Source organism: Triturus cristatus, chromosome 3_2 (assembly GCF_964204655.1).
Source record: "Triturus cristatus chromosome 3_2, aTriCri1.1, whole genome shotgun sequence".
In the NCBI taxonomy this organism is placed as follows: Eukaryota; Metazoa; Chordata; class Amphibia; order Caudata; family Salamandridae; genus Triturus; species Triturus cristatus.
This window is the reverse complement of record NC_140584.1, coordinates 305,212,214-305,236,752: the sequence shown is the minus strand read 5'-3', so window position 1 is coordinate 305,236,752 and position 24,539 is coordinate 305,212,214. Positions and strand designations below refer to the sequence as shown.

The following is a 24,539-nucleotide window of genomic DNA, read 5'->3' as shown; positions in this document are numbered from 1 at the left end:
TCCTCCTGGTCTGTGAGCAGGATCTGTTCCTTCCCCCCAGGGTCGAGTTTTATGCCCAGGTCGCCCTGGTCTAACCATCCCAGGACGGAGGGTCCTTTCTCGGCCACATACAGTTTGCACCATGCTGATCGACCTCTGAACTCAAACAGTAGACGTCGGAAGCCTAGCATGGGAATGCGATCCCCATTATATGTTACCGGTCGTATGTCCAGTTTCTCCAGGCCAGGGCCCAACTCATTTTGGAATTGATCTACCCACACTGCTCTCTGTATGATGGTGAATGGGGATCCGGTGTCTGCCACGACCGAAATTGTTATGCCGCCCATGGACATCTCTAGGACCGGTTTGGTGGATCTCTTGGCGTCCACGCTCAGTACCTGATCGTATATACACAAGACAGTGACCACCTCTTCCTCCGTGGCTTCTTCCTGATCTTCTGTGCTTTGGTCCATATATTTCACCACTCCTTTCTGCTGTTTCTTCCGACACACCTTCTCGTAGTGTCCCATTATACCGCAGTGCATGCATTTTGCTCTGAAGGCCGGGCACCGTCTGTCGTGGGCTTCGTGGGACCAACTTCCGCACCTGTAGCATGTTTTCTTATTCTCACTGTCCGCTTGCTTCCCTTGCCATCTGCTGGTCCCTTTGGCTATGGGTGGTTTGGGTTTCTGGTCCCTGCGGTGGTCTCCCTCTTGTATCCTGTTCACCATGGTTGGGGTGACCGTTTCTTTCCTGGTAGCCTCGGCGCACCTCTTTGAGAGTTCGGCCCTCTTCACTATGACCATTACTTCTTTGAGTGTGGTGTCCCCGCTCGCCCACAGCTTGTCTTGCACATTTGCACTGGTGGTGTGCATGATCACCTGGTCCTTTATGAATTCGTCTTCCCACAGTGCATACCTGCACGGGGCTGCTAGCTTCCGTAATGCTGCTACGTACTCTTCGATGGACTCCCCCACTTTTTGTTTCCTTTGCTGAAAATTGTATCTATCTACTGAGACACATACGGTGGGGCGGTATCGCTCATCTAGGTCTTCCACCGCGTGCGCATATACATCATCGTCTGTGTCTTCTCTCTTCGTGGGTACCAGGCTCTTGTATATCCTCAGTCCTTCTGGCCCTAGGTTTAGTAGTAGGATGCGTTTTTTCCTCTGAGGGGTGAATTTTTCTTCGTTCTCGTCCTCCAAGACCCCTATAAAATTGTCTATATATTCCTTCCAATCTTCCCATTTCATCATTGGTTCACCAGGTTTCGTTAGGAATTGCACCGGTGCTATCGCATACCCTGCAGGGGAGCTCATCTTTGCTTCCTTGGTGCTCGTTCCGTCAATAGCTTTGCTCGGGGGGCTACCTGGGGTGTTATCGTTGTTTCTTGTGTGCTTAATCCTCTGGGGGCTCTTGTCACTGGACCCCTCTTCTTCCTCTTTGGTAGCCAGTGCAGCGCTCTCTGTGCCTGATTACGTGCGAAGGCGGCTCGTATGCTTGTGGCTGTTGTGGACGGTGTCGTCCCTGCAGCCTGTATGTCGTTCGGGTGCTGTTCCGTGGCTCTGCCACGCTCCTCGGTTGCTCTGTGCTTTGGTTCGACCAGCGCGGTCGGCTAGGGCGTGTCCCGTGGCTCCCTCCCCGCTCCAGGCGGCCTGTGCGGTGTTCTGTTCGGGCCTGGTGGCCTGGTAACGTGTCTTCCTTCGACTCACGGGGCCACGTGGGGTGTTGCCCTCTGCTGTGCTTCCCGTCGGTCCGGTTTTCGTCCCGACCTCGTCGCCACTGTAAAGTTGTCACATAAAGCACTCGAGACACGTGTGATTCTTTCCGCTGTGTTTATTGGGATATCACACAAGCAGTTACTCCGAGGAGCGCCGGCCAACCCTCTGTGCCCTCGCTGCAGCGCGCTCACTCTCCCCGCCTCCGCGCTAGCTCTGCGCGCGCATCCGGCGCCAACGTGCCGTGCCGGCGTCACGTCTGCGTGACGCGGTAACAACTAGACCGCTACATTACTCTTGCAGCGTTACACCATCCTCTCTTTTGCGTGAAGAACTCGGAAAAACGATGAGATAGTTCAACATTATGTGAATTTGAGGAAATTCCATGAATCTCCCTGTGTCTACAAAAAAACATAACTGCCGTCTTGAGTAACGCTGGTGCTCATTTCGAGCTGTGAAAAAACGCAACAAAAAAATTGCTGACGTAATTCACTTCAGGTTCCTGTGAATTGTTATTCCCACCCCACCCTCCCATTGAACACTGTCAACCAACTTTCCAGACTGAACGCCTTTTCATAAGTCTTTCTTTGGCCTTGCTTTATGAACAGGCATTGCTGACCGACTGTTTCGACCATGCACATAGCTCTTCTCATATTCGTTAGCGTTTCCTCCTACGCGTTTGCGCAGTGTGTTTGAAGACCTTTTTTTTTTATTATTTTTTATTAAAGAGTCTGGCGATAGAACTCTTACATTCATGCCCATGCGGATGAGTCCTCTTTCTATGGCCGTGCATTTTTGTCTGCTCGACTCGTTTGCGTCTGCTCGGTGTTGTCGACCCGCCCGCCTGCAGTGCGCGTGCGTATTAGTGCCAGGCCGCGGTTCCAGGCCGGCCCGCTGGGTGACGCTGCCCTCGGCAGGACTTCATAGTAGCCGAGGGCGGAAGGAGCGAGGCCGGGCTTCGAGCCCGGAATGAAGGACTGCGAGTACCGGCAAATTTCGGGGGTCACCCCCGGAGTCCCTACTCCTCCCGGCCCGTCTCCCCCTCTCCGTCGGAAATGGGAGGTGTTCCCGGGCCGCAATCGTTTCTACTGCGGGGGACGACTGATGCTGGCCCGGCACAGCGGGGTGTTCGTGCTCACGCTCGGGCTCATCCTCTGCACAAGCGGCCTCTTCTTCGTCTTCGAGTGAGAGTCACGGGTGATGGTTGGGTCGGGCGGGGACATACTTTAGGCGAGAAGGAAAGGCCAGTAGGGAATATGTAGCGGGTACAGTACATGAGCCAGGAAGAGAAAGAGTGACAGATACAAACCAGACTCTTGGGTACTTGGGAGGAGAATGGTGATAAAAGTTAGTTTGTAAAGGCACGCAGAGAAACATTTGAAAGGGTAGGCGAGTGCATGTACGAGAGTAGGGGACAACAGTTTAAGAGAATGGAGAGTTGAAGGAGCCAAGGAAGCCAGGGGAGACGGATGCTGCTGAACAAACACGATGAGAGGACGCTGGTAGTAGTTCTATGAGTAAGCTGGCCCGCTGTATGGATAAAAGTACACACACACATTTTCCCTTCGAACCTTTCAGGGCGCTTTGTCAATACGAGCATCCTTCCCCACTACCGAGCGAACAATCGGAAGAATTCAGTCAGTAGTTGTTAAGGCGGCCAACGTTTTCTTATTCTGTGTAGTTAGTCTTTTTACCCACGCTGTATTGCTGCAGAAGGGAGGTGTCCTGCTTTTGGCTGTTCATACGAGAAGTGGAGGATTAGAGCTTTCCAACGATACACCTGACGTGGCTGCCAGTGTCCAACTCTCACTCTTTCATTCCGGTGTTAGCTGTAGAGGAGTGCAACTCCTGTGACTGAGAGGGAGGGCCTGCTGCACACGTGGGGCCCTGCACAGTGCAGCTGTAGTAGCCAGGTTAGCTGTAGATATAGAAAAGTCGAATGCAGCATCCTGCCATTGAACAGCTTTGAACATGTGAATGAAAACCACGCAGGGTGCATATACTGGGAATATACTTTTGGTGTTTTAATCTGTTAAGCCTGTTTCCAAGTGCTCACATATTGTAAGATTGGTTGACCGAGACACAAGGAGACTGTCTCATATCATCCAGTTTGTTGTAGTATAGTGCCCGATAGGGCAATCGACTAACCTCTTCCAAGGGCAATCGACTAACCTCTTCCAAAGGCAAAACATTTATTACCATATTGTATTTCGGTGAATTTTACTGAGACTTAGCGCTGCTCTCCATCCAAAGGTAATATCAAGATCAGTTTTTATAACCACACAGTAATCTATTCCTGTTTTCTAAGTTACTTTTATTATTGGTTTTGCGTATATAATAAACTTAAATGGTTCTCCCAATCCTAGTCTTACACCTGTTGATGCTTGTATTATAAAAAACGGTGGGGATGTCTCTTTTGCCCCCACCCCTTCTATCACTTAATATGTCCTATAAATTGATTCACGTTCTTCGACTTCAATTGAGAATTATGACAGGCACTGCATCTCTTCTTTTATTGTAGTATTCATCTAGTTTTCTCGAGAATGTGTACTAATATTAATCTCTCGAGGGATTGTAGCTCTTTAAATCATTCCTGGAATTCACATGTAGTACAGCACAGCAATTGCACATTATCCGGTCAAGCTTCTTTTCAGTTGGTCTAGTGTAGAGGTAGTGGTTTATGAATGAACGCAGAAGTATGTGCTCTGAATCGTAGATCCCTGCCCCCTCTGCCGTGTCGACACTTTACCGAGGCAAATCTGTGGGAAGAGAATTGAAGATCCGCGCTGTTGACATTAAGGCCAAATCAGACAGAATCATGGGAGCAATTACGTCATAAGAGCTTAGACTGGCTATCCAAACATAAAGGGTTTAGGGCATCACTTATTGACCATATTATTATGGTACGGAGAGTTGGTTGGGTGGGAGATTCCCTAAAACGCATTAAAGGGGACTGTATAGTTATTAATTTTCATGGACCTTCATTGGTTAGATCAATATTATCGTCCCAGGAGGCTCAGCCTAATTTAAACACCAGTATCTGGGCCCTGCCATTGGGGTATTTCTATAAACCTTCCCTGGAGGCATCACTTATTGATTTGCGTTTTGCCGCCCACCCCCTCTCGCTACACAACAGATTCACGCCCTTATCTGGTTTGGATAGCCAGGACTGACTATCTTCTCCCCGACCAGAATTAGATTTAGTACAGCTAGTCCCCTCTCTAATTGTATCCCCGTCTTGTTAACTCGACACCCGAGCCACTCTTAACGTTGAACCCACTCTCAAAATACTGAGTTGGAATGTGGCAGGTCTCGCGTCTAAAATGAATTTGCCTGACTGGTTGGAGTTAATTCACAAACAAGATATTGTAATGTTCCAAGAGACCTGGGCCACTCAAGAGCTGTTTTTAGAGGGGTTTGAATGCTTTAATATTGTGTCCCCCATTCCAGACTCTGGAAGACCAGCTGGAGGCCTCTCAATTTGGATTAATATTAGGGCAGGGGGCCGTGCCAGGGCGCTCACCACCAATAACGACAAATTTCAAGCCCTGGCTACAAACGGGGAATTTCGTTTTATTTAATTAATTTTTATAATAATGATTTTAAGAATGTTCCCAATATGAACTATATTGATCTGTTTAACTTCATCTCTAATATACAGACATCTAACCGCGGCATTAAACCTGAGGGCATTTGCCTAGGGGGTGATTTTAATGTTAAGATCCGGAGGGGCATCCACTCTGCTATCTATCCTACGAACATGGCACCATTATGTCATGGGGGGCCCAATTACTAGACCTCCTAAGTATTAATAACTTTACAAACGTAATGGAGCTCGCAGAAGTGTCGACTAGAGCGGGCCATATTGAACCCACCTGCAGGGGCTCGACTTCCACTATTGATTATATTTTTACTACTGCCCCTTTAGGGAATTTTGTATTAAAAGCTGAGGTGATTCCCACACTACAGGGGGATCACAACCCTGTCAATCTAACCCTGAGTTCTATGTCTAGACCAATCTATGATGTAGAGTGTGGTGCTAGGGACTTGTCCCCCTCTACTGACAATCTCAGATTGGTCTGGCGTGGAATAGACAACAAAGCCATATTTGGCAGGATGGTAAGAACTCACCCTGAATTGATCGACACTTGTTTGTCGTTTAAGGAACATAACCCGGAGGTAGTCGTCGCCTTCTCACAGCTTTGTGCAGGAGTTAAAACCTTGTTGTCTAGGCCTAACCTGGACCCAGGTTGGTTCAATGTTGATTGCTCCTCAGCTAATAGAGCCCTGTGCAGGGCACTTGTTAACAAACCCAGAGATAGTTCCCTTATTAAATCACTCAGATTATGTTATAAAAGAGCTATAGCAACTAGAAAGGAGGCAATCATAAGAGAGCATTGGGACAATCTTGCACGGGCCACCGCGTTAAATGGTAAGGATTTTTGGTCGGCCGTTAAAGGCATGAGGTCTCTAGGGAACCCTATGTCTCCTATTAGTTGCAATATCTCTAGTGAGTCTTGGGAAGCGCATTTTAGTAAGATCTATTCTGCTCCGGCTGTACCTATAATCATCAATGAGTATATAATGACTAACAGGGTTTCGATTGACCTATCGGAGGTAGAGGAGGCTATCGATCAGAGTCTGGGAGGTAAAGCCCCTGGCCCAGATGGCTTGCCCATCGACCTTATCAAGTCATCCTGATTTTTGGGCGCTCCTATTGTTGAATGTTTTTAATAATTTAACTAATTCCCCTATTCCCCGTACTTGGTCCTCCAGTATTATTGTGCCTATTTTTAAAAAGGGGGACCGCTCAGACCCGAGTTGTTACAGGCCGATCTCCCTGATTGATAATACGCTGAATTTTGGGGAGGGTCCTGTATAACAAAATTAGGTCATGGGCCGAGGAGTGTCAGATTTTACATCCTTGCCAGTTGGGATTTAAGAGTAATATCGGTACTGTTGAACAATGCCTCAACCTCAACTTGATTATTGGCAAATATAATGTAGCTAAGAAAACACCTATATATTTGGCATTCATGGATCTCACGTCGGCCTTCGACTTTAACAGGTCTCGGCTGTGGACTACCCTTTTAAACTATGGCCTGGATGAGTCCCTTGTATCCTTTTTAGCTTATCTGCATAAAGACCTACTCGCCCGGGTGCGCATAAGCAGGGACGGGGAGGTCTAAAAAATTATTGAAGTTGGTAGAGGGGTCAGGCAAGGATGTGTCCTGGCCCCTCTTTTATTCATCTTGTATATCAACGATTTGAATAAGTCTCTGATAACATTGACCCAAGACGTCCCACGCATTAACGGCAATAAACTTCCGGCCCTGTTATATGCCGATGACGCGGTGCTGATGGGCTGCACCCCAAAAGCCCTTCGCATTTTGGTGCGTGGTTTTGTAGAGTTTATGGATGCCTTGGATTTATGCACTAATTTCCAAAAATCTTTTTTAATGGCGTGTGGGTCAAAGAAGTATTTTAAGTCATCAATAGTTTTAAATTCCAATAGTTTACAGAGCACTCGCACTTTCCCATATCTTGGTCTGGTATTTGCCTTAAATGGATTATGGGCGGACCATGTGGCTTATTGCAGGAGGAAGTTCACAAACTCTACTAACACGATACTCTGGCTATCAAAGCCGAGGAGTACAGAGGTGGTGTCTGCCACTGTTAATTTTTAGACTCCAATGTATACCTATTGCCACTTATGGCGCTGAAGTTTGGGGACATACTAATAGTGGCATCATGCAGGATGAGGAGAATAGATTCTGTCGTAAAATCCTGGGTGCACCTATTTCTTCTAAATATGCCTGTCACTGTGAACTTAACCTGCCATACATTGAAGATTACATTAAGGCTCCCCAGCATTATTTTGGCTGAGAGTTTGGAGAAATCCCGCGGCCCAACTAACCAGAGAGATAATATCCGACTGTTTGAAATGTGATAAGGGAATGAACATAGCTTGGTTGGCAGCGGTACACAAAAGTTTATCCAGTGTGAATTGCGAACACTTATTTTTAAATCCTTTAGACCTCAGCACTATTAGCAGTAAATCCATTCAGATGGCTCGCTATGCATTTTATAGGGATGCCAGATTGGATAAAGAGCGCAAGAAAGTGTCAGTCGCTAGGTATATGTGTATTGAGAATGTTTCACGTACACCTTCTAGCTATTTATTAAAACCAATTAGTAGCTGGGAAAGGGGGCTACTCTTCTGGCTGAGGACTGACACCATGAAATGTATGCTCTCCTTTCCCGCTGGGTTTACCTCTAACCTTGATCTACTGCCATGTCCATGTAATAGCCAACCGAAACAATCGATGTTGCACTTTTTATTTTTCTGCTGCTATTATTTAATACTCACTAAAAGGTTTTTACTTCGGTATTTTAAAGCCTCACTGGAGACTGACTATAAGGCTGCATATGGGAAGGTCATTGCTTTAAAAAATGATGAGCTAACCTTTCGGGCTTGCTCTTTCTTGAAGGCGGCGGTACGTACTCGTAACTCTATGTGCCCCTGCTGAATCCTTTGTATTTTACCTTGATATTTTAACTTTTAAGATGTCATTTTAATGGATTCTGCACTTTCTATCTTGTGTACTGTACTACTGGAGGACTCATTTTAATTTCAACTGGATTCTTTTTAACTGTCCTTTTGTTGCTGATATCTTTCGGTGAATATGCTGCTGTTTGTCTGCACTTTTATGGATATTTATTTTTGTATCCGAATAAAGTTTAGATTGATTGATTGACATGTTTTTGTGAGTATACATGTTTTGACTAAGGGCTACCAGGTGACCTTTTCGCTGGGGAACACTTTTCTAACTGTGTTCCTATGAATTATTAGGTGTAAGGCACCATTCCAAGAAAATTCCCATTTGTTTAATTTAAGCCAGGACTTGGACACAAGGCATATTATCACCACCTGGCAACCATATTCTTAACACATGCTTTTTAAAGGAAAATTCTGAATCATGTCACTGTTAGCGACTGGCAAAGTGCTTCATTTTACGGATACAGAACATTGCTGTACCAAATTAGGTTTGCTAACTGCTGCCAGATATTAGTCTAGCCTATTCCAGAGTTCGCTTACTGCCCATGATCAGCAAATGTACTTTAGAACTGACAGGAAGCAATCACCTTATGGGCATCAGAGAAATCCTTCTGATGGTCCTCAGGATGGCAAATGTATGTCCTAGGTAGTCAGGACTGAACAATTATATTTTTTTCTGAAATAGTGTGTGTGTGTGTGAGAGGCCTAAAGTATTTAGTGGGGTAACGTGTTGGGTAGATAAGAGAAGGAGCACTTGTGAGTGAGATCTGGAGATGGTCTGTTACATTGTATAGGTGGAAGTAGAATGTCTTTTCATTGTATATAGGAGTCATGGTTGAAATAAAACAGCGAAACTGTAAAAGGACTAGAGTTGGTATTATTTCTTCATTTATTTATTTATATATATATATTCTTTACAATGTAAGCGTAAATGGGACTATTAATGCCCGGAAATTTAAACGTAGTGATGCTACTATCTGTGGAGCACCACTAGACCCATTTGTAATGCGCCTTACATTCTCTTAAATTAAATCCTTTGTAATCTAAAGGTCCAAATTAGGTAAAGTATGGTTGTTGTAACTCTTTGTGTGCCTGAGCGTTTAATTCTGCAGTTTCTAAAAAGATGAAATATATTGTGGATGGAGGTGATGTGCATATTAGCTTGCCTGGTTATGTTGGTGGCTTTTCAAGTACTCAATTACTTTCATGGCTGTCGTAAGGCTTTTAAATTCCTTCCCTGCAGCATTGGTGAACCCTTGTGGCTTTTGGGGGGCGGGATATTTGGTAGTTTGGAGAAGCAATACTCTTGGGAACAGGGGTTGGTGGGGGGTGTGGGAGAAGGGAGACCGAATGCGTGCAGTTGTAGCTTAACGGCAAGTGGGGTTGGGAATGACTGACTTCATTGCTGACTGTCAGTGTTGGGAGCCAGAAGATTCAACCAGAGACTGGAAAACTGAAGTTGGGAAAGGTTCTTAGGAGTATGTGAAGTTAAATAGAGGTAGTAGAGTATTTGGTGCGGTGCTATGACTGAGACATGCTTTAAGAGACCTGTGGTTTTATATTAATTTGAGCAGTGTGACTAGATTGATGAATGTTACATGTGTGTATTTGAAGATTTGCTTAAGTAGTGCAAATGTTAAATAAAAAAATTACATAATTGGAGACATTAATGTTTTATTTTGAGGAGTGTTGAATGTGATAAGCTGGCACATCTTTACTTGTCAGGTTATTAATGTATTTTTTCCTGTGAACCGCACTACACATTAATTGGGTATGTACACGTTTTTATTGAAGCCCATCTTCAGCCTACTCTAAGGTTTAGCTAACTTAAGTGTTTCAAGAGGTGAATCAAAATAGCTTTCTTACCCAGAAGTCTTGGCGCCGTTTGTTGATCATTGTTTTATAGATTGTGACCTGTTATGAAAATATTTTTTAAAGTGTTTATGTAAACTTGAGCTACAGTTTGTGTGGACTTTGAGCATCTTTCCCTGGGTTTTCTTAGTGATTCCAATGCAATCATTTCAAAATTAACTCCGCCCCCATTCTTTTTGTGCCATTGTGATGGGAAGAACTGTCTGCATTACTAGTATTTATTCGATGTTAGTAAGACCTAGTGAAGTCCTGACTTGGCCCAGGGATATTCTAATATCCATCAGCCAGTATAAAGTTTTTGTAGTCCAAAAAGTATTGAGCATATGTGGGCCAGAGTTTTCTTATTCAGTTAGAACCCAAACACTTCGAGACCAGGATGAATGGTTTTGTATAATCCATGTGGGATTGAGGCATTGAATTTCAACATGTAAACTCTTGGTGGCTGGTGGTTGGGCTATAAAAATGTCCCAGCTGGAATGAAAGTCTCCATATATGTTTGACGATTGCACTGCAGTAGTTAGGTGGTTGCATGCTGTGAAAGGTCAGCGACTGGGAGTCTGCGATTTGTGTGTATATGTATGTGTGTGTGTGTATATACATATATATTTGGGATTGGATCAAAGCTGAGTAAATGAGATTCATGGATTTAAATGTATGTTCTCATTGTTTGATTTTAATATAGCTACCGAGATCAGAGTATGTTTATAAGTGGCTATTCATCACATAAATATAGTAAAATTTGCACAGAAGTGGAAATCGAAGGTGGTTGCAGACTCTTAGGGGCACATATTTAACTTTTGTGTTTTACTGGTTTCTTGAAAGACATAAGATGTATTGTTGACGGAGTGCTGAAACTATTCAGACACTCACCCCAGTCACAGATCAGGGTTGGACTCATCATCATTCTTTAGCTCACTTTGCCACAAGTTCAGACACAGCTAAATGCAAATCAGATTTGACCCCTTGCCTCATGGGAACAGTCAAAACCGAATTGCCAATCCATGTTGTCCCTGGACCGGAAACAAGCATCCTGGGACCGGTTCTGGGGTAACACCCCTCATCAGCCAGGCGAGCTTGAATCCAGTGGCAAAGTGTCCATGAACATGCATTTGTCACCCCGAGTGGGACGGGTATGCGCAGACGTGGGTCCCATGCTCTCTATGCCACTGGAGTCAAGCTATCCTGGCTAATGAGGGGTGAAACCCCGAAACCCGTCCTCAGATGCTTGTTTCCAGTCCAGGGAGGACTGGGCCTGGCAGGTCGGGCTGGACTGTTCCCATGAGGCACAGGGTCAAGACTGATTTGCATATGGCTGGGTTCAAACTGGAACGGCATGGTGAGCAAAAAAATGATGGATTTAGGTCTAGATCTCTTCACTGGGGTGAATGTATGACATTGTTCTACATTCTGTCCATCAACTGTTGTTTTTGTATCGTTGGTATTACAGCAGATAGCAATGGTTCTTGGCATACTTGCATGGATCAATAGACTATAGCGCATGAGGTGAATTTGACTTATGCCATGTGTGCCTTGGATGGGGTGCTTGGGAGAATGACTAGAAAGATGGAAGTGACTTATGCTTGGAGGTGATTGTTGAGCAGGACGGTGTGGTTTTGTTACAATCTTGTACAGATTTTGCTGGTTAAGTTTGAAAAAATAATGAGAAGCTAGTGTCTGTCTATGCACACGTTCTTTCAATGCTGTATTGTGGAGGTCTTTATTGATGTATAGGTCACAGAAATAGTTGTTGGATGCTTGTTTTCTAGACTGTTCTTTAGCTGTATTGTTTTTATGGTATGGTCTACCAGTTAGTGAGAATAAGCTGGTCCTGTTTCTTTACACCATTCACCTATTCTCTGAAGTACTGTAGTGATTATTGTTTGATGAGGTTATTTCTGATCTCTTTCAGGGGTGCCATTGCATCTAGAGTGCAGCTTGTCTTTTGGTTAAATGCTTCGTTACTCCTGTCTATAGGTAAGGATGTTGAAGTAGATCCGAATTAGGTCCGTGGGAGTGTAGAGCAGAGGTCTTTTGGTGTTCCAAGTTGTCTTGGGAAAGAGGGTATTGCCTTGACGTGTCTTTAGAAGGAAATTGTAAGTAGAGTCCATGGCGCATTGTGCATGGGAGCCAAAAGTATTAATTGTGCGCACGTTTGATAAGATGAGTTTGCTAGGAATGCAAGGTTTGAATGGTTGATCAGAAGTATATAAATCTAGAGAAGGAGCAGCTGAAGTTAGACTGGGAATTGTTGTGTTCAGAAAGCGGGTTTTAACAGCGAGCACTGAATGGGTGGTTTTGGGGGAAAAAGATGTACTCCTTACCACTTATTGTAGTGCTTCTGTGCCACCCATTTGATTATAACCATTCCTTGGTTGATGTAACAAATCATAGGGGGTGCGACTAGGGCGATCAGTCGCAGGTGTTCATACCTCTGGCTAGGAGGGTGTATGTGCTTGGTGGGATATATAGGCTGGGGAGGGTGAAGCGGGAGTGGGTCGGTGAGGTAATCGGCTATCGTAGCATGCCAAACTGTTCCATGGTGGAGTGAGTTGTGGGGAGGGCACATGTCACCCTCTCGTTCAAGAGCAGCATGGGTCTTCGGGATTTAGGTACCAGAGGAGAGTACTACGAGAGCTAGGTTTGCTCCAGGTGTTTCCCAGTTGGGGAACCTGCCTTGGGGTCGCACCGGGACTGGTTTCCACATGGCGGGGGGGGAGGGTCAAAGAATAAAGGGACCACCTGCTAGGATAGGGTTGTCGAGGCATGGAAAAATCAGTTATGAAAACAAACCTGCCTACCCTTCAATTATGCTTCTGATAGTACATTTAATATATGTATGTGTGTGTGTGTGTGTGTGTATATATATATATATATATATATATATATATATAAACACACAGCGTCTTCTTCACATATATATATTAGTAAAAATTGTGAATATTAGGTATTTATGCTGATAGTATTTCTTTGTTTGCACAAGATGACAAAAACAGGGCCAAGGTATTTATACCAATATTTTTGCACAGAGTGCATAAAATTATGGTCCTGATTAAAGATGTGTAAATCGTATAAATAATACGTATTAAACAGATAGTATTGCGATTTTTGCACCTCTTGCTGAAATTAAGATCAACAATTGCACATGAAGTTTAATGTGAAATTGCATGAATTGCACATTGTGCTAATTTGCACATACAAAAAAGAGCATTGTATATCAGATTATCTGTAAAAATTGAATTCTGCACTACGCCAATTTGCACATGTAAAAAAGTACTTCTTAATTACCTGTAAACTTGAAAATGTAACGGTGATGAGGAAACAAACAGGCAGTCTGTTTTCCGTTGTTATTGCACTGGCACTTTAAATTGTGGGGGGGAAGTATGGGTACGTCATGTGATCAAGGCCTCTAGGGGCTGAAACGCGTCATGTTGGCTGGGCACTTTTTCAAATAAAGAAAGCGCACGCAGTCAAGAGGTGTCCGTTCCTTTCTGATTCCAGTGGCAGGGAAACGAGTAGAAGTGGTATAGTGGAATATATATATATATGTGTGTGTGTGTGTGTGTATATGTATGTATATGTATAGATATAGATATATATATATAAAAATCGTCCTTGCGGGGGGAGCGCTCGATAGCTCGTGCCGACCGTGAGGTAAGGACAAACCCCACATGGATTTGAAAAGCAAAATCAAAAAGCTGCACTCTTCCACAGTGATTAATCACCGTGACCAGGAACTGTTAAGTTCGAAACGCGTAGGTGGAGAGAAGGTCATTTAAAATTTGCAATTACCAAATCCAGGAAGAGTGCGGCTTTTTGATTTTGCTTTTCATATATATATATATATCTATCTACCTACCTACCGGCAGTCGCCAGTATGTAGTTATAGTTAGGACCTAGTTACTATAGGAACATGGCAACATTCTATTCGCAATAACTTTGGCGCCAATTGACTAATCTTCGCGAATTTTTCAAAACGAATTCTTTGTTGAGATCAGCTCCTATGTTGAAAGTTTGGGGGTGATTCGTGAAGGGGGGGCCGAGAAAAAAGGGGAGTCCCAACACGTGTTTTTTCAATGTTAATTTCCAGAGGAAACTTTAGACAAGGTTACAGGTTGAACAGAATTACCCCAAATTTGTAAGGGAGAAGGGTCTTGGTCTAGAAAGCATGCTTTTGTTTATTTGGTGTAAATCCGTTCAGTAGTTTTTGAGAAATATCGAAATTTACAGATATCGATATTTGGGAATTCTGTCATCTGATTGGCTGAGGCGTTACTGCTGGTGATTGGCTGCAAGCGGTTGCAGCTAGGAAGTGTTGGCCCCCAATTTGTGATTCCGTTGAAGTGAGTAATGGGAAAAAAGGGAGAAAAAAGTGGGAAAGAGGATGGTAGGAGCGCTGTGAGGTTTGTAGGGTGTGCTATAGAGGGAGTGTGAAGCAAATTATTTATCCCTACTGGTGTGAAAGTGCTGTTTTGCCCACTGTAAGATGGTGCTGAGATGAGGTGCCGGTACAGTCTGGGATGAAACTGTGCGTCTAAACTGTGAGCTGAGTGCTGTAAAGTGATGTGCTCTGGGCGCTGTAGCATAGTGGGCGCTGTAGCATATCTGTGCAGGTGGTCTTACAATGCGTTTAGAGTATAGCATGAGTGGGAAGCAAAGTACTTAGTGGTATCGGTATGAAGACTCGGGGATGAAACTGTGAGTGTAAGTCGTGAGTTTATTGCTGTGAAGTGATGTGGGCGCTGTAGGATACTGGCCGCCGTAGCATACCTGTGTAAGTAGTGTTAGTGTGCGTTTATTCTATACAGGGAGTGTGAAACGAACTACTCATCCCTATTGGTCTGAAGAGTGGAATGTAGTGTTTTAGGAAGCAGGAATAAAGGAATAATCGTGAAGAATATAATGCAGAATGTTGCAATGCCAGAGAAGGAAAATGGTAAAATGAGTTGTCTAAAAGTGGTTGTGTGTAATAAAGGGATGGAGTTTGAAAATTCTATAGAAAGTGTCTTTATTTTAGTGCCATAATTGGACCCACTGGTGCAAGAGCTAAGGTATCCAGCTGATGCATAGTTGAACCACTTCTCCTGTATTCAAACGTAAGCTCCGGCATCGGTGACTTGTACATTACATGTTACAGTTGCATGTGAAATAAACAATAGCTATTACACTTGAATGACTCTACATTCTATAAAGAAAATAAAGGTAGGATACTATTAGTACATGTATCGTTTACGAAAATAAATAAAAAAGAAATTGCAAAATGTAGTCATCAAACTTTTGATGTACCTTGGCAGTGCTTTTTTGTAACAGAAAATTAACAACAGTAGAATAGTTAGCAATCTGTTGTATAGTAGATTCAATGTGGTGCGTGTCAGAATTGGTACTAGTTCTACCCACATTGGAGCTTTGAGAATGAATACAAACATTTCGCTTCTGAGAAGCACATTCGGTACCTTTGTAGTCAAACCGTACATTATTGTCTTCAGCTGTTTCAAAAAAACATTCTTGTGTAGAGCTAAGGCATCGAGCTTAGACAAACTCCAATTGCTTCTGCTGTAGTCAAATCAAAGCTCCTGCATCAGTGAATTGCACATTATATGTTACAGTTCTATGTGACCTACTGAATAGCTATTAGACTTGAATAAATACATTGTATAATGAAAATAAAGGTAGTTCACGATTACCACACTGTGCCAACCAGTTCCTAAACAAAGTCGTCTTTTTACATTTTTATCGTGAGGTTCTGAGCAGAGGCTGACTTTGAGTAAAATTGTGTGAAAGGGCTTTGTGAATGGCAGGCAGAGAGGTGTGTGCACAAAGAATAGACGTGGTTTCTAAATGGGTGTCGGGTTTAGGTTAATTTTGGAAGTAAATAGCGTATTTGCATAGGCCATACATCATCGATTCCTGTTTAGACTGGAGACGTAAGGGGGAATAATGAGGCTAGAGTTCAAATCTCTGAATATACTTAGAAAGTTATTATTTTAAAGTAGTAGGATTGAAGTGTATTATAAAAAATTTAAAGGAAAAAGTCAAAAAAGATGGAAAAAAATCCATTCAAGAATGTGAGTTTCTTACAAGTCTTGGAGATTCCAGTCCAGAAGTTCTTCAGCTGCTTGAGATGTGTAATGTTCCAAGAGGCTATTGTTGCCATCGTGTGAGAAAAGCGAAGCGATCCAATTCATATCCTCGAAGGGACAGTAATGTTCCTCGAATGTTGGAGCGGTAATTTGAATGGGCAGGCAATCTGCGATGTTGTGAAAGGTCGCACGTTGCAGGAGATCTTTCGCGGCTGCGCAGAAATCCCATTGGGCTGCGATTCCTTTTTGCATTGCATTTGCCATTGCTCCGCTGCCAGATCAATCACTTTCATGGTTTTCAAGATACTCCATTACCTGCTGGATATCTGGATCGATTGTTGAGATGTTGGCAAGGCATACATCCATTTGCCAGTCGAATGGGCAAGTTTTGCAATCAAACGATGGTTGTATGCATATTGCATAAGTGTAGATAAATGTTATGTTGTAGCTAGCTCCGATAATAGAGGCAGGCAGCCGAATATTTATTTTTTTTTTTTTTTTTTTTTTTTTTACAGTATTGATGTAGCTTGGCGTAGAAGCGTATTCTGTCGGACATAGTTGTTACTATAGAGAGCGTAGCCATTTCTAGAAGTAGAATTAGTAGTAGCATGGCCGCAAAGAGGGTAAGAATTATGGACACTGCTCCTGTTATTCCAGAGATGATCGAAAGAATGTCTGAATGTAGTCTGGTATTAAAAGAACAGTTTGAAAGCGTGTTAGAAGGCTGTAGGAGACCGTGTTAAAAAAGTGTGCCAGACCTTGAGTGTGATGTGTTAAATTGTGTAACAATTCACAAAGTGTAATGGGAGGTTCGTATTTAAAAGGGATTGTATTTTACTTGAAGTTCGTCGTATCTGCAGTCAATAAATTTCTTTTGCAGAAGTGAGGGACACTTCTGTTGTGAACAAAAGCGCTTTCAGTTTGGTTTGTTTAATGAAATCTGTTTTCAAAGTAGGGATTGAAGGCCAAGTTGAAGTTTGGGAGTTTGTGTGGTTGGGAATAGACATTGCCACAGGAAGTTACTCGGTTTGAAACAGTAAGGACATACGGTATGCCAGCTCACATTCCGTAGGAGTGCATGTTATTGAGAAGCAGATAACTGCCGTTAGAAAGCTATGTGAATGTTGGTTTGATTGTGGGAGTTGGCGTCCTTTTAAGAAAGGGCGCAAGATTGGGGGCTGTAAGCTTAGGAGCACCGTGGAGTTGGACATTCTTGGATAGTAATGAATGACTGCTATTGTGGTCTCACTTTTCACCTGTGAGAAACTTCTGTATGCTCTTTAAAACAGCGATATGTAAATGGGAGAAACCACTGCTCGTGAATAAACGTGCTACTTCATATAATCACATACAACATGTACACCTAGCAGACACGACACTGCGTACTGTGGGAACCGTGGCTAGCCATGTACCCAAAGCAAACATGGCATTGCACCTCTGCCACACAGTGCAGAATGCGGGTAGAAATGGGAGCAAAGTATGTGCGAAGGTGGCAAGTAATTCTCGATTATAAAAGTATACAATGCAAACTCTTGTGGGGATGTGCCGGACAGACTTGAGTATGCAGAGCACAGACATGTACATGTCAACATACACTGATGGTCTATTGAGTGAAGTGGACGCAACCATGATAGTACAGTCAGTAGGGAAGATTACGGAATGGTAGCGTGTACATGCCTCCAACCCCCCCCACCACCTCCAATGTTTAGGGAAGTGGACTTGCTTGCCGTACGCAACGCTAGTGTAGGGGTATGAATAAAAGGCACGTATCTTTGGGTGTGGTTCTCTTCCGGATTGGCGAACGTGTCTGCCAGGTCTGCGCCGCTTACACCGCCACGAGGTTGACGCTGTGAGTGAAGGTGGGTGCGTGAATGATGCTCTCAGCCTGCTGGTTCTCAGAAACCGTCATGGCCGCTGTGACGCATATATGCCCCACAGTTCACCTTTCGACACCGCTGTATGTGAAAGAGGGCCGACCATGTGCCGGTGGAAGGTCCTGGGCCGAGGTCTGCGAGCTCGGAAGGCTCCTGAGATTAACACTGGCTACCGCGACAAAGGCACACAGAGCCCAGCCTGAGGCCCAGGAGCGTGGAGTGCTCTGTATACTACTAACACAGTAGTCGAAGAGGTACCAACAGTGGAAAGGTGTTTTGATACCATAGTGGATGATGTTAGAACTGTATCTGAGAGTGGGGATGAAGGTACTCCCTTCGACCAGCTGCAACCAACTCTGGGTCCCAGCAGTGGAACTGTGTCTTGATCCCAGAATGGGTGATGTCCGATATTACCTGCTACTCAGTTTTCAGGGAACTCCCTCCATTGAGGTGCATCAGACTCTGTGCTTCTGTAGCTACCTGCTGTACAGGATTACTGGGCTTTGTTGACTGCAGTCGGTGGAGTACACTGCGGTACAGCAGGTCCTAACAATGAAACGGGGTCTTGATTCTATGATTGAGGATGTCAGAAGGTAGTCTGTGATGATTTCGGTGTACCCCCTCCGATCAGGTGCAATCAACTCTGGGTCCCAACAGTGGAACGGTGTCTTGATCCCAGAATGGACGATGCCCGATTATTACCTGCTACTGAGTTTTCAGTGAACTCCCTCCATTGAGGTGCACCAGACTCTGTGCTTCCGTAGCTAACTGCTGTACATGATTATAGGGGTTGGCTGACTGCAGTCGGTGGAGTACACCGCGGTACAGCAGGTCTGAACAGTGGAACGGTGTCTTGATATCACAATGGACGATGTTATAACTGCATCTGAATGGAGATGAAGGTACCCCCTCCGATCAGGTGCAACCAACTCTAGGTCCTAACAGTGGAACGGTGTCTTGATGCCATAATGGATTATGTTAGAACTGCATCTGAGAGTGGAGAAGAAGGTACTCTTTTTGACCAGGCGGAACCAACTCTAGGTTGCAACAGTGGAATGTTGTCTTGATTCCACAATGGAAGATGTCCGATATTACCTCTTGCTGGTTTTTCACACAACTCCGTCTGAGGTGCATCAGATTCTGTGCTTCTGTAGTTAAGTGCTGCACATGGTTATTGGGCTTAGTTGACTGGTATTGCTGGAATACACCGTGGCAGAGCAGGCCCAAACAGTGAAATGGGCTCTTGATATATGATTGAGGATGTCATAAGTTAAAGTCTGTGATGATTTTTATGTACCCCCTCTGATCAGGTGCAACCAAATCCAACGAATCCAACGGTGTGGCTGTGAGTTGTGAATGACCACTGGATTTGGTGTAGACTGCAATTCGCAGGGTTCACAATTTAGATTGCGTGGTGATTGTTTAATTACAGAATCCAGTAGTTAAGTAATTAGAACGTCTATTGAAACATACACAATATTGTTTTAGTATACTTGCTTCAAGACGTTTTTTATATCAGTTATAGGTTTAGTGAAATGACAAAATTTATCTTGGAAGTCCAGAGGAACAGTGGAGAAGTGTGGCTGTGGAGAAGTGTGGCTCAATGGTTAGAGCGGCAGACCCTGATGCAGAGGTCTGGCCCGGGACCAGGGTTCAATTCCCCGCCTCGGCGGGTCTTGGGCTCAAAATTCCACGGACCTGACCATTCTCGCCTCGGTGCCTATTCCAATCATGGAGTCCCACTCTGCAACTCTGGGCAATAGCTTGCTTAATCTCCACAACGGCCCCCACAACGCTAAGGATGCCTGGCCTCCACCTTGGGGGTGCCCAGGAGTGGACACCTCACAGGGAAAGCCAGGATGGGTTCCACAGCGGTATTCGTACAAGCGCCTTGAGACCCTTGCGGGTGAGTAGTGCGCTATACAAGTATCAATTTACAATTCAATTTACAATAGTGTAGACTGGAGAGATGAAATCCCAATTTGAATTCTTTTGATTTATTCATTGTAGAGTTCTCTGTAATTTCTGTTTTATTTTGTAAAGAGGGAGTGAGAAAAAGTATTGATGGTTGTGTGCGAGTACTGCTTTTAATTAACAATGCAGACAGTAGTGTTCACAATTCAGATCGAGTTGCTATTGTACATGATGCAGTCCTGTAAGAGAAGAGATTGCTGTAGTGTGCTCTGTCTGCACCACTCATACGCATCATTGCAGGCTCTGTACATGTTTTTTTTGCTTCGTGTATTGCAAACCGTAGAGGTCCAGTCAATGCCATGTGGCTGTGGGCCCCTGCTGAACGCTCTCTGGCCTACACTGCAGACTTCAGTGTCCACATTTGACATTGAGTCGGTATTAAAGATGATGCAGTCCTGTAGGAAAAGACATTGCTCCAGTGCGCTCTGTCTGCACCACTGATGCGCATCATTGCAGGCTCTGTACATGTTTTTTTTGCTTCGTGTATTGCAAACTGTAGAGGTCAAGTCAATGCCATGTGGCTGTGGGCCCTTGTGACCGCTCACTCTGGCCTACACTGTAGACAGCAGTGTTCACAATTGAGATTGAGTCGCAATTGTAGATGAGGTAGTCCTGTAGGAAAAGACATTATTCCAGTGTGTACTGTCTGCACCATGCATATGCATCATTGCAGGCTTTGCACACTCTTTTTTTTTTTTTTTTTTTTTGATTCGCTGACGACAAACTAGGTAGGTCAAGTCACTTTAGGTATCCGTGGGTCCTTTGTGACCGCTCTCTATGGCCTACACTGCAGACAGCAGTGTTCATAATTTAGATTGTCAGTATTGCTCCTAGTACCGGCTGTCTACAGCACACATTATCGGTGGCTGTGCACATGCTGAATGCTTTTGATGTGGTTATGTGAGTGCACTAGAACTGATGGAGCGTTTGATATAATCTTTTTGTGTATTATTTCAGATCTATTGATTGTGTGTCAGTATACATCAAGTTGTTCTTTTACGATGGAATTAATTCTGTATTTCACATCTACTGTCCCTACCTTACTGCAGCATAAATTATTCAATCTGTGTGTGTGATCCAATGATTACTGTTGTAGTTGATGCTAGCAGCAACCATTGTCTGAAGGCTGGTTTAGACTTACCGCACACACATCCAGCACATATCACTGGATATGTCACCATGGTAATAAAAAGGAGTCGAGCGTACGTGCCCGTATCCACTTCCACTATCTATCTGTGTCCGTGTGTTCATTACCTATGCATGATACGGTCTCTGGACCGTACTATATTACGTTGTGTAGTGGACAGCGTATTGAAGCATGTTACCTGTGGTATTGAAGAAAATTTCGGTAATGTAACTTTTAGGTGTATGGGTATCCTAGGTGGAAGGCTACTTTACAGAGCATGAATATTGATGAAAATGATGGTTGCATGTTGTGTGTAGTGTAAGATTTGTATATTGCAAAAATTTTTGAACGAAGTTCTCTAAGCAGTAGAGGTGTGTCTCATGAAATGCAGTACAGATATTGACTAAAATGGGTGGCGTTTTCGAACTGTTACAATGGAAATATTATGAACTAATGCGTTTTTTTTTTAAATGGTTATATGGCTATCGCGCAGCCAGTGCGCAATGAGACCGCACCGATGTGATTTTGAGAAAATATATTTATTATAATCTAAGTTTATTAGAGTTAGAAATATATAACTGTTTAAAATATTTTTAATCATCGCTTGCTCTCATATACACTTTAATGTTTTTTTTAGATCTAGTTTTGAGACAAAAAAAATGAGGAAATGGCGTATGCGGGGCAACATCGTATGTCTATGACGTAACCGAGGGCGTGGCAGCGTGCACTCGCCACATACGCACCACGCAGCCAGCGTGACCCTATACGTACATGACGTAACGCGCGGCTTGGTAGTGCGTACCCGTCTAATACCAAAGTAGCAGCGGGCGCGACCTCCTATGTACATGTTGTTGCGCGGGACGCAGTGCCACAAACCCGTCGGATACGAAATGCGCATCATTTAAATGTGGTTGATAGGATTCGCGTGTTGCTCGAGCTTGGTAGACTACCGGTATGGGACTATAGTTTTCTAAAAAATAAAAAAAAATAAAAGATATACATATTTTGTGGGGAGGATATAAAAGATGACATTTGTAAAGTTTTTTAAAAAAGTATGAGAGATGCAAAATATTAAACAATTTGAAAAAATATAGGTTTTATAAATATTAAAATATGAAATTAACATTTAAAAAACCTTCGAAATTCACTGAAAAAACCATAGGTTTTACAGACGTTATAGTTAGGAATTAGCGTTTAAAAGGTGGGGTCAAGGTGACCCTTGACCCCACCAGGTAGGTCGCTCCCCCTCTGCACAACACTGTGTCTCCCTGCCCCAGCTGCCGCAGCTGCTGAGGAAGTTCGAGGCCCTCCACCACCTGCAGGCTACCATCTGCGCCTCATCCCTGGTGGCCAGTGGTAGGCCGTAGGTTTGTTCATCTTCCGCTCTATTGTTTTATTGTATTGCCTGTATTTCATTGTTGTGTCTGTGACTGCTGTTCTGTCTTTCCCCGCTGCTTGTTCGTGGTCCGTGCCCGTTTTCTTCCCTCTGTTCCCCTTGCTGTCCCCATGTCTCTCTGCCTGGTTTTTCCTTCTGTACCCCTCGCTGCCCCCGTGCCTCTCCGCCCGTTTTTGCCTTCTGTTTCTCAGCTGCCCCAGTATTTCTGTGCCCTTTTTGCCTTCCGTGCCACTTGTTTTCCCTCGTTTTGTGTGCCCTTTTGCCTTTGTTCCCTTCATCATCCCTCACCGCCGCTGCATCCCCTGCAGCCCTGCCCCACTGCCCATTCGCTGCCCCCGCCTACCGCCTCCTAGCTGCTCCTTCCCTCCCACCTCGCCATATATGCCGGCCGCTGCGCGGCCGTGCCTAAGGCAAGCCAGTCTGCGCCAGGACCACGCCCGGCGCCAGAACCCCTGGTCCCCGCACCCGCCACGACGACCGCCGCCACTACGATGCCAGCACTCAGCACGCTCTCAACTCCGGGCGGACACACACCTGCTTCAAGGCCGCCCCGAAACGCACACACGGTCCCTTCACCTGCCGGAACTGCAGCTACACCAGCCTCAGAGCCGACGAACCACCCACCAAGAAAGACCCCCAACACCCTCGCCCGCTGAAGAACCCCCCCCCCCCCCCCACCACAGAGACACCAGCAAGAGGGCCAGCTGGTTCACCCCAGAACTCCTTGCCTCCAAAAAAGCCTGCCGGAAACTAGAGAAGAAATGGCAGTGAACAAACTCCGGACAGCCACACAGCACGCAAGGTTGCCATCTGCAACCACCACCACCAGGGCGGCCAAGAGGGCCTCCTTCAACGACCGCCTCGACGACAACAACGCACACAATAGCAAGGAGCTCTTCAACATCGTGAAGGAACTCTCCAACCCCAGCTCCAACACCAACGACATCCTGCCGTTGCAAGCCCTGTGTGACTCCCTCGCCACCTTCTTCCACCGCAAGATAGCAGACATCCACGACGGCTTCAACACCCAGACAGCCCCAACAGACAGCAACACAACAGACCCTCCGCACACCATCGACCACGGCCCCCTGCTAGCCTGGGCCAGTGTGAGCGTCTGACACCATCAAGACCATGAGCACAATCGTCTCCGGCTCTCCGTCAGACCCATTCCCGCACCACGTCTTCAACAAAGCAAGCAACTCCATCGCACCCCACCTGCGCGACGTCCTCAACTTCTCCCTCTAGACCGCAACCTTCCCAGAGAGCTGGAAACAAACCGAGATAAACGCCCTACTCAAAAAAACCTAAGGCAGACCCAAGAGACCTCAAGAACTTCCGGCCCATCTCTCTGCTCCCCTTCCTGGCCAAGGTCATCGAGAAAATCGTCAACAGACAGCTAACCCGATACCTCGAAGAAAACAGAATCCTGGACCCTTCCCAGTCAGGGTTCCGCAGCAACCACAGCACTGAGACTGCCCTCATCACCGCCACTGATGACATTAGGACCCTGCTGGACAACGGTGAGACCGCAGCACTCATCCTCCTAGACCTCTCTGCCGCCTTTGACACAGTCTGCCACCGCACACTACGGGCACGCCTCTACGCTGCAGGGATCCGAGACAAGGCTCTGGAATGGACCACCTCCTTCCTCTCCGGCAGAAATCAGAGCGTCCGCCTTCCCCCCTCCCCCCCCCCCCCCCATTCTGTTCCAAAGTCTCCAAGATCATCTGCGGCGTACCCCAGGGATCCTCCCTCAGCCCGACACTGTTCAACATTTACATGGCCCTGCTCGCACACGTCGCCCGACAGCATGACCTCAACATAATCTCCTACGCCGACGACACTCTACTGATCCTCTCCCTTACCAAGGACCCCATCACCGCCAAAGCCAACCTCCACGAAGGAATGAAGGCCGTCGCCGACTGGATGAAGATCAGCCGTCTGAAGCTGAATTCTGACAAGAT

The 24,539-nt window shown here is 45.2% G+C and overlaps 1 protein-coding gene across 2 annotated transcripts in view; it reads left to right on the top strand.

Annotated features, from left to right (window-relative positions):
- The first annotated feature begins 2,535 nt into the window (after positions 1 to 2,535).
- The window catches only part of ZDHHC18 (zDHHC palmitoyltransferase 18), a 176,880-nt gene continuing 154,876 nt past the window's right edge, over positions 2,536 to 24,539 (top strand). Inside the window, exon 1 of one of the 2 annotated variants that reach the window (XM_085647718.1) lies at positions 2,536 to 2,881. In XM_085647718.1, coding sequence (XP_085503844.1) covers positions 2,667 to 2,881 — 215 coding nt within the window. In that variant the 5' untranslated portion in view covers positions 2,536 to 2,666. The remainder of the gene's footprint in view (positions 2,882 to 24,539) is intronic. The other variant, XM_085647719.1, reaches the window with a different exon arrangement.